The following is a 9,899-nucleotide window of genomic DNA, read 5'->3' as shown; positions in this document are numbered from 1 at the left end:
TGGCGTCTTTATAATGGAGGATGTGAGCATGCTGCATTTGTTTATGTATAGTGAGTCCAGTGCTATTGAAAAGACGCTCCAGCTGACGACCTTTGGCCTTTAGCTGGCGCAGATGGGGGGAGAACCAGGGGGCAGAGTGGGGGAATGAGACAGACCGGGTTTTAATAGGGGCAAGTGAGTTGAGCAGAGATTTGAGACCAAGATTGTACAACTCAACCAACTGATCCGGGGTGTATGGGGGGGTGATAATGGAGAGATTTTCAATGCCAGTTGTGAGGTCGGCTAGGTTGATATTTTTTATGTTACGGAAGGATATGACACGGTGTTGCTTGGTTTTGGACAGTGTTAGACATAGGTTAAATGAGACAAGTTTGTGGTCAGAGATGGGGAGGTCGGCAGCAGAGCAATTTTTAGGAGTGAAGCCTGAGCAGCAGACTAAGTCCAAGGTATGACCTTTACAGTGGGTGGGGAAATCAATATATTGTGTGAGACCAAAACTGTCCAGGCATGAAATGAAGTCCTTAGTAGATGCCAGATTGTTGTTGTCTAGATGAATATTTATGTCACCAAGCAAAATTATATTGGATGAGAGTGAGCAGATGTGGGTGAGAAGTGTGGTGAATTCATCAATGAAGTCCTTGTTATGTTTGGGTGGGCGGTAAATGTTGACTAAAACAGTGGGAGTAGGTCCAATTAATTGAAGAGCCACAGCCTCGAATGACTGTGACACAGGCAGAGTAACATGACCGACCTTCCAAGTCTCGCGGTGAAGTATCGCGAGACCTCCTCCTCTTCCGGAGAGACGAGGTTTGCAGGTGTAAACAAACCCAGGTGGTGTACTTTCATTCAACTGAGAAAAATCATCAGGAGTTTGCCATGTCTCACTAAGACAGAGACAGTCGAGTTTGCGGTCGAGGATGAGGTCTTGCAGTAGTTGTCCCTTGCCAGTAAGAGAGCGGGTGTTGATTAGTCCAAAGTTGACGTCAGAATGCTGGTTGGAGAAGCCAACGTTAGCCGGCCTAGCTAGGAGGACCAGATGGACTGTATGGCAGTGGAGTCATCGATGTTATAACTCCGTCCTGCTCCGCGGTGGGTGTATCTCCGGCGAGCGATGTAGGGGAAGCGGTGCAGTACTGACGGGGGAGCAGGGCGGTAGTGATACCGCAGTTGGAGGAGCTCCGCACTCATGTACTGAATCAAGGTTGACGCTGGGTTTATTAGAAGAGACAGGACAGTCCACAAGAGCACAGAGCTCACAGCAAGGTTGTAGATCCACGTCATGATCCACGGGCTGTTGGTCCGAGCAGCGGTAGCAGTAGCCAGGTATTCCAGGTACGGAAAACCGAACGTTCACAAACACAAGGCCGATAAAACAAATTGCATTTATACTAGGCCCATGGTGGGAATCAACAGTAGCACTTTCATCATGAGTAGAAGGTCTGCTGAGAGCGAGGCATAGAAACATAAAAACTTTAAAAATAACCGGAGAGCAGCGGCAGCTAGTCGCGCCAGCGTTCACTCAGCGTTCACTCAGCGTTCCTACCAGCCTGCAGGAATGGCTGCTAAATGTGCCGAATATTACAAATTATGTCTTTGTCAAAAAGCCTTCATCACATCATTGTTAAGTGTACATTGGTTCATTCTGACGTAAATGACAGCGCTCCCCCCTCTAAATCTATTTCTTATTTATTCATGTTTCTTCTGTTGATTTTAATTATTTGTATTATTTCCTTGACTGGATTATAAAGAAAGGCCTAAGAGGAAATATTATTACAATCCTCTGTTTTATATTCATTACAATCTCTACTTCAGAGGTTATTTTAAAGTTTGCCTCACTGTTCCAGTGAACTGATGCTAGATTTCCAATTTAAAAGAAGATCAGCAAGTCACCAAAGTAACAGTAACTATATAACATGGTGTTTAAGGTTGTTTTAAGGTATTATGTCAACAGAAACATTTTTAGTATTTATTGAAATATCAATGATACAAATGTTCCACATTTGGTAGAATATAAGCAGTACCTGTCTTCTGCATCAACTGCAACTGCATTCAATGCAAAGGTGTGTGTGTGTGGGGGGGGGGGGGCACACAACACTTTCATGTTTATAAATCAAACCGATTTTTTTGTTTGTTAGTTTGTTTGTTTTTCCAATGGAAATTGCCCTATGGCTAAATTGGGAGATATTGTTTTGTAGGCTATAAAAAGCCACCTAAGGCCAACTCTCCTTAGGCAAATGAGATTATAGTCTTACGAGTAGGTGAGTTTTATATGCTTTAACGTGACATATGTGCATGCTGAGGAGTTCACTGAAAGCCTCACTAATCCTCTCAGCTGCTTGTCCTTTGTAAGGTAGTGAAGGGTGTGTTTCAGCGCACACTACAAGGACATTTTTATAAACATGAGCATCGATCTGTGGATTTATTTCTTTGACAGGTGGGGGAGATTTGTAAAATGGATGCATCAATGTTTTGTTTGGGTAGCATCCTTCTGGAGAGGGATCTTTTCAAACTCAACAAGCTCAGCCATCTGAAAATGACCGATACAGCAGGTGGCTAAGGACCTTGACTATTCCTTGCAAATAGGTTTTGGTGCCTCAAAGAAGACACAAAAACCTGCTTGACTTTGAAAACATCCAAAATGGGCTGTTCACCATCCAAAGGGAACCATTTCGGGACTATGGGTCCCATGAGGAAGGGGAGAATGCTTCCTCCTGCACCCCGCGAAAGTCCCAGAGATTCCTACTTAGAAGATGGAGAGAATGGTAATTCAACTGTACCAACAGATGGGGATACAAAGGAGAGGAAGGCAACCGGACAAACCCAGGTATTTCAGAAAGAGGCTCATATGACACAGAAAAAGAGATATGTGACTGAGTTAGCCCCTGAAGCAGTAAACATGGATAAACTGGGGAGTCAAGGAATGGACAACAGCACAGTTACACGGAGAAAAGACAAAAATGTTGACATGCAGGATGTGACAGAAAAAAAGCCTGGCAGAAAACCCCCCAAAAATACCAGAGGCATTAAGGGGCTGAAAAAGAAATTAAAGGACAAAGACAAACCACTGGAAAAGAAAGTGGACTTCCCTGAACCTTTAGTAAAAGCTCACCAAGCTGCTTATGCCTTTTTGAATCCTAGCATAAACAAATATGAAGTTTTACTAGGACTTTTGGAAGAAGCAACCCAAACACAGGTTTCTGTGCAGACTATGGTTGCTTTTGTGGCTCTACGCTATGAGGAAATAATTCACGGCATGGAGGAGATGGCAGATGAGGGAGAAAAAGTTTTAAAAGAAAATGGAGAACATCTTGCTTGGCCAAGTCAAATGGAAAACCTCTCATCTTCTACACCTTTGAAGTCCGGCTCTGCTAATATTGAGCCCCCACCAGATTTGTTGCAGCAGCTGCTTCAGTACACCACACAGAGAATGAGAAATGTGAGCCAGACTGTTGCAGCAATTGGGGAGTGTGCTTTGGAGGAGGCAGTGGAGTACTTTGCCTCTGTCTCAGAGCTTTTAGAGGAGAAACTGAAAGTCAAACGTGCAGTAGAGAATAGGCTAATGCGACTCCTGTCTCGCATTGAAATGGCCTCTCTGCGAAAGCCTGGGCCAGAGGATTCTGCTCTCTTTAGTGAGGACAGTGGTATTGGGGCTGAGAGTGAATCCCTTGCTGGATCTGAAATACGCCAAAGACGAGAGAGTTGTGCGTCCTCTGGGACAAATAGAACAACTCCTGTTAGTCCTGTGGGTTTCACCTCCATAAACATTAGGCAAGGCAAAGAGATAAGTCCAAGTGTTTCCCTCACCTCACTCAACTCATTAGGTTCTACATGCACCATAATGGCTAATTACCGAAGTGACTCATTGCTAGGATCAGTCTCCTTAGATTTTGGGGAAGAAGATAATGATGATGATGATGAGGAGGAGATGGATAGAGGCTTGGGAGATGTAGGGTTAAGGAAGGGATCAAATTCTTCACCTGTAAACCGTGAACAACAGCACCGACAGTGCTTACCCCCAAAGCGCATCGAAAATCCTCAAAATGTCGAAATGACTCTCAAAATGAAAAATGCTATAAGTGGTAGGATAGAGTTTGTCCCATCACAGAATGCGAGTGCCAAAACAAAGGTAGTAGGCAGCCCAAAAACCAGTAAACTGCAGTGGATGGAGGAGGAGGAACAATCTCCAAAGAGGCCTCAAACAACAGTACCTATTCAGAAGGTAGTGGTAAATAAGACTGCAGTGGCTAGAGAGCGACGTTCCCAGTCAGCAGAATCCCTGCGGAGCAAAGGTGAAGATCCGACTCTGCTTGAACTAGAAAGGACCCAGAAGGATTTAAACCAGAGGTTGCAGAGGATGAGTAAAAGCAAGGCAGGTGGAAACATGAAGACTGGTCCATCCAAACAAAATCACGGAACCTCACCAGCACGGTCTCCAGCAATATATCGTAAAAATTCCTCTCTACAGAAGAACAGCAATTCCCAACCACTTAATAACAAATCAGGTCTTACAAGGTGCAACAGTAAAAATAAGGAGGTAGTCAGTGATGTTGAAGATGATAAACTGAAGGATAAGAAAACAGCCAAGGGTCCTTTAAAAGCAACCCCACCCCCTAGCCCTCCTTTATCACCACGGCCATCTTCAGGCCTTTACAGAGGCAGGAACTCAGTCAAAAAGCTGATTGATACCTTCAGTCAAGGTATAGAGGATCTAGAAGGTCCTAAACTTCTGGGGCCTCTCAAAGGAGTTCGGAAGTGTGGCGTTCCTGTGTTACCTGGTTTAGGAAATGTTGAAGCCGTGCTTAGTACAGGGATAACCAGCTGTAAATCTGAATCCACTTCATCTGAGAAAACTAATGATTTTGATCTGGATAGTCTTCCTCCGCCTCCACTGGAAGTATTAATGGACAATTCTTTTGAGAGTGCCCAGAATCTTTCAAATGGCCTAGCAGATAAACTTGGAAAATCACCTTTATTAAAAAGGGCTACAGTATCGCAACGACTGAGGGCTTCAGTTCAGTCAGTGACAATGCTGCCAAGTAAAGGAGGTCTGCCACAAGCGTCCAAGGTTATTTCCCATCCTAAAGCGAATCAACAAAACGCATTTGCACCATCAAAAGCCTGTCAATCAGACGTCCAACTGGAGGCAGACCCAAGAAAGGAAAAAGAATACTTTTACAAGCAAGATAGAAAGATCATACACCGAAGACACTCTTCAGATGTACAGAGATCATCGACAAGCAATGTAGCAACAAATCCATCTGCCAGTCAAGAAGAATTAGCAGCCATTAAAGATGGTGGCAAACCTTCAGTGCCTGAATCTAACACTACAGTGTGTACAGTGCCTCCTTCAGTGATCAGGAGCCAACCACCTGCTACACCACCCATGTATAGGGGGCGAATGTTGCCCACCACACCTTCTACACCAAGCAGTCTACATCGAAGACTTCCCAGTCCCCATAACTTCAAAAGGCAACCGACTCCCCCCTCTGCAGCTAGCCCTCCTGCTAAACTCCCCACATCACTGGCTGTTCAAGGGAGGCTCCCCAGCCCACCTGTTGCTAATCAGAATATCTTAAACTCATCCTCCTCTTACCCTTTAAAAGCACCATCTCCACCAGCCTCGCCAAAAGTACAAAGATGGTCAAGGGAGAGGAGCAAAGATTCATCTAGTGATCGGATGATCAGTAATGCTCGTTCAGTCTTCTGCCCTGTGTCTCCATCCTTGTTTGAGGCCCAGCCTTGTCTAGTTCCTCGGCCCCCTCAAGCATGGACATCTACCGGGGTCTCCTTTCTCTCACGTTGTTGGGGAAGTCGTGGGAGGTTTCCTGTATCTGTTCAAGGACTTCGACCCTTTATCCGACGTAGCCATTCAGACCGTAGGCCAAGTCTAAATCTTCCACCAAGATCACCAGGCATCTCAGTGGCTGAGACGTGTGGAAGTGAGCCAGCAATAAACTCTCGGGGGTGAGTGTTTACCATGTCTGTAATCTACACATGCTAAATCAATCATTTCATTTTCATTTAATCTTATACGATTCTTATTTTTCAACTGATAAAGATCCACTGGGAACTAGTCCAGTTGAGCTTCACAATTGGTTAATTGTATGTTTAACTGTGGTTTTCTTGAAACTTTTTAGTTTTGTTTGTCAAACCTCATATTTGCATATTATACTCTTTTTTTTAAGTACATGAGCGAGTAGCTACCAACTGAACCTGATCATTTTACTTTCCATTTACTACCAAATTACACAACCCTTTCCAAGAATTATCCAGCTACGTTTTAGGAAATCCTTTGTAGAAAAAGAAAAATCCTTTGTAGAAAAAGAAAAATCCTTTGTAGAAAAAGAAAAATCCTTTGTAGGAAAAGTAGGAAACTGCTAGTAAAGAAAGACCAATTGAAAAGTGTAACCATCAGTATTACATTGCTGAGCTATATTTTATATATATATATACACACACACACCATCATATATATAACCATATATAACCATCAGTATTACATTGCTGAGCTATATATATATATACATGTTCCAAAAAGTTAGCCATAATTGTTGAAAGTTGAATTATAGCGACATCAGCTAGAGAGTAAAATATATAAAGCCTGTCTTTTTTAATCTCTCTGCATTTTACTGTATTTATCTTGGTGTTTCTGGGTTCAGTAATGCATTATGTTTTAAATGTTGAGTATATCAAGGGTTATTTGTCACAGTAGTCTCCAGTAACACTCCAATAAATTGTATATTAAAAGTGATACATATGGCACATACATGATTTCTTCATGAGTAAACTTAAGTCACTTCACAAGCTAATCTCAGTCATGCAGTCTGTTTATAACTGATGCAAACCCACCTGGCCCACTTTCCTAATTGCTATTGACAGCAACATTCTCCATTCATTCGTATAGGTTGGATGATGAACCAATGAGGGATGAAGAATTATGGGGGAGCCAATCAAACCTCAGAGCTGCTCTACGCTCTGCATCACACCCAGACCTGTGTGTTGTTGGACAGGCCCTGCACAGAGACTAAAGGGAGCAGTGAAGGGCCAGTGGGATTATGGATTAACAGGCTTTGCCAAGGATTTAAGAAGACAGTCATGCTACTGCAAAGAGATGACCAGCAAATTCTGGTGGTAACCCACCTCCACACTTTTTTATTAATAAAGTGTGGTAAAAAAAAAAAAAGTCTGTGCACCGTCTACACATTTTTATTTATTTATTTTTACAAAATATGGAATTCAGTTACTGGCTTCATAATACAGCTACAGATACAGATGTTTAATCGTGCGTCACACACGGTTACATATGTAATGTTACTTTCAGTTCATCCAGTTCAGAGGTTACATCTTCAAAATTATTTTATGTTTTAGAAAACCTCCCTAGGTCAACGAGGATGCCAAAGTCGTAAAATGTATCAAGGATCCTAAAGTTAATGAGGCCCTCAAGGTTGTAACCTAAACAAAGAAGACTAAAGTCATGAGGTTATACAAAATTCTTATAACAGCGGCGCTACCGAGTCAAAGGTGGAAGCAGGAAGTAATGTTCCCTAATCTTGAAGCATGTCTCAGTATAAAGTGTGTACACCCCACCAAGAACTTCTCACGAAAAGCAAATGCTGACTGTGAATCGAGGCATACTATCTGCGGCCAGTAGGTGGCGCTCCAAGTCAATATTGGAGTGTAGTCGTGTTCAGGGTGGCAAGCAAAGTGGCTGTGTATCATATACAGCATGTTGATGCGTACAAGTGTGGCCTCCAGCATTTATTGGCTTCCTATAATGGTCTGAGTTTGTAATGGCTAGGGCTAGCAGCTGGGGCTAGCATGTGTAAGATGAGATCAAAACGTCCTGGCTCTCTCCAGTCATAAAGATGGCGTCTCCTTGTTCCACTGTAACGGAGCTAAATTCGATTCAGATATACATTTTGTGTCTCAGTACCGTTTACAATAACAACGTCCCCAATTTGAAATGGACATATGCATTTATTTTTATATATGTGTGACATTTTATTATTTTTTTACATTTGTGTTTCCACTGCTAACATTGGGTTACATTGCATTTACATTTGCATTTACATTTAGGGGATTTAGCAGATGCTTTTGTCCAAAGCGACTTACAATAAGTACATTTGTGGAAACAAAGAAACCACAACATAGCATGGCCGATAAAGTAAGAGCTAAAAATAGAACAAGTGTTAGATCCTCCTCTGAGTAAAGTAGTAGCTGTTCAGCAAACATACCTTAAGAACAACAGTGCTATGATCAGAGTGCTATAGGTAAGGGTTTTTTCTTGGGGGGGGGGGGGGGGGGGGGGATGTTAGTGGGTCGAGGTGAAGTCTGAACAGGTGAGTCTTGAGCCTTTTCCAGAAGATGGCAGTGACTCTGCTGTCCTGACATTAGTCGGGAGTTCGTTCCACCACTGAGGACCAGAACAGAGAAGAGTCGGGACTTGACCACGGACGGTTGAGGTTTAGGGATAACGGATAAAGTGGGATGACAGTAGCCTAATGCTACCATGAGCTATTGGCCCTGAAAACACAGGTCCTAGGTCAGTGGGGCCACATCATGGTTGTGATTGAGATATTTTCCAGTAAGTGAAGTGACAGCATCTTTAACCTGATGAAGATGTTGCACTAAAATGTGGTCCAGCTCGAACCAGTCTGGCCATTCTCCTCTGACCTCTGTCATCAACAAGGCATTTGCGCCCACAGAACTGCCGCTCACTGGATATTTTCTCTTTTTCGGACCCTTCTCTGTAAACCCTAGAGATGGTTGTGCGTGAAAATCCCAGTAGATCAGCAGTTTCTGAAATACTCAGACCAGCCCGTCTGGCACCAACAACCATGCCACATTCAAAGTCACTTAAATCACCTTTCTTCCCCATTCTGATGCTCGGGTTGAACTGCAGCAGATCGTCTTGACCATGTCTACATGCCTAAATGCATTGAGTTGCTGCCATGTGATTGGCTGATTAGAAATTTGTGTTAACAAGCAGTTGGACAGATGTACCTAATAAAGTGGCCGGCAGTGTTGGGTATAGTTACTTTGGAAAGTAGTTAATTAGGTTACAACGTTACTGTTAAAAGAATCTTCCCGTAAACGAATAAATTCACCCAAGGAGGAGATCGGAGACAGAAGTAAAGTCGACGTCTGACTTTAATCTTGATCAAGAGGAGCAGTTACAATGCAACAACGTGTGAGGATGCTACAGAGGAAGTGCTCCAATCACTGTTGTGACCTTTTAAAGGCACAGGAGATAACGCGTCACTGACAGTTAACCTTCATGTAGAACTAGACATCCTGACTGCCAGGCCTCTGATAACATTTAGGTCAGCCATGGGGAGACTAAAGTAATAAACAGTTCAACACATAAAGCTGTAACCTGAACTAAGAAAACTTTAAGACATGAGGTTATACAAAATTCTTATAACATTCCCTCCTGTTTATGCTTATCTCAAGCATAATCATTAGTTACATTTTGTGGAGTGTGAGAGCGAAAACCCTGTCAGGCAGTTTCTTAGCAACTTCAGTACCATCTTTACATTCAGGCAGGGAAACTCTCTCACGGCCCCTCTGCCTGTAGGCGACCGCCTGTTATACATAGCACATCCAGTAAAACTAACCTCTAATACCTTTAAAGTTTAATAGGAAGGAAGAACAGAAATCAAACAAAACTGTTCAACGCAGGCTGGTCAACCCATCGATCCCGTTAGTTGAACCTGACCCTGCCTAGGAAATCTCACCCTGGACTCGTGGAAAACAATAAAACATTAAACACTTCCTTCCATCATGTGATTAACATATATATATATATATAGTGGAGATAACATCCTTCTCTTAAGCTACACTCGTAATGCTTATCAGTTTTTACATCTTCTTTTTGGGATTTTCTGTAAATACATCAT

General features: G+C 42.9%; 1 protein-coding gene across 1 annotated transcript; it reads left to right on the top strand.

The window, feature by feature from the left end:
• Positions 1 to 2,327: 2,327 nt before the first annotated feature.
• On the top strand, positions 2,328 to 7,142 carry pcare1 (photoreceptor cilium actin regulator 1). Its single transcript, XM_084013131.1, has 2 exons — positions 2,328 to 5,964; positions 6,905 to 7,142. The coding sequence occupies exons 1-2, from the start codon at positions 2,639 to 2,641 to the stop codon at positions 7,026 to 7,028; spliced, it is 3,450 nt and encodes a 1,149-aa protein (XP_083869257.1). The 5' UTR covers positions 2,328 to 2,638; the 3' UTR covers positions 7,029 to 7,142.
• The last annotated feature ends 2,757 nt before the right edge of the window (positions 7,143 to 9,899 follow it).

Source organism: Eutrigla gurnardus (genome assembly GCF_963514095.1).
Source record: "Eutrigla gurnardus genome assembly, chromosome: 7".
Classification (NCBI taxonomy): Eukaryota; Metazoa; Chordata; class Actinopteri; order Perciformes; family Triglidae; genus Eutrigla; species Eutrigla gurnardus.
The sequence above is the reverse complement of the archived record's forward strand: the minus strand, read 5'-3'. Positions and strand labels throughout refer to the sequence as shown.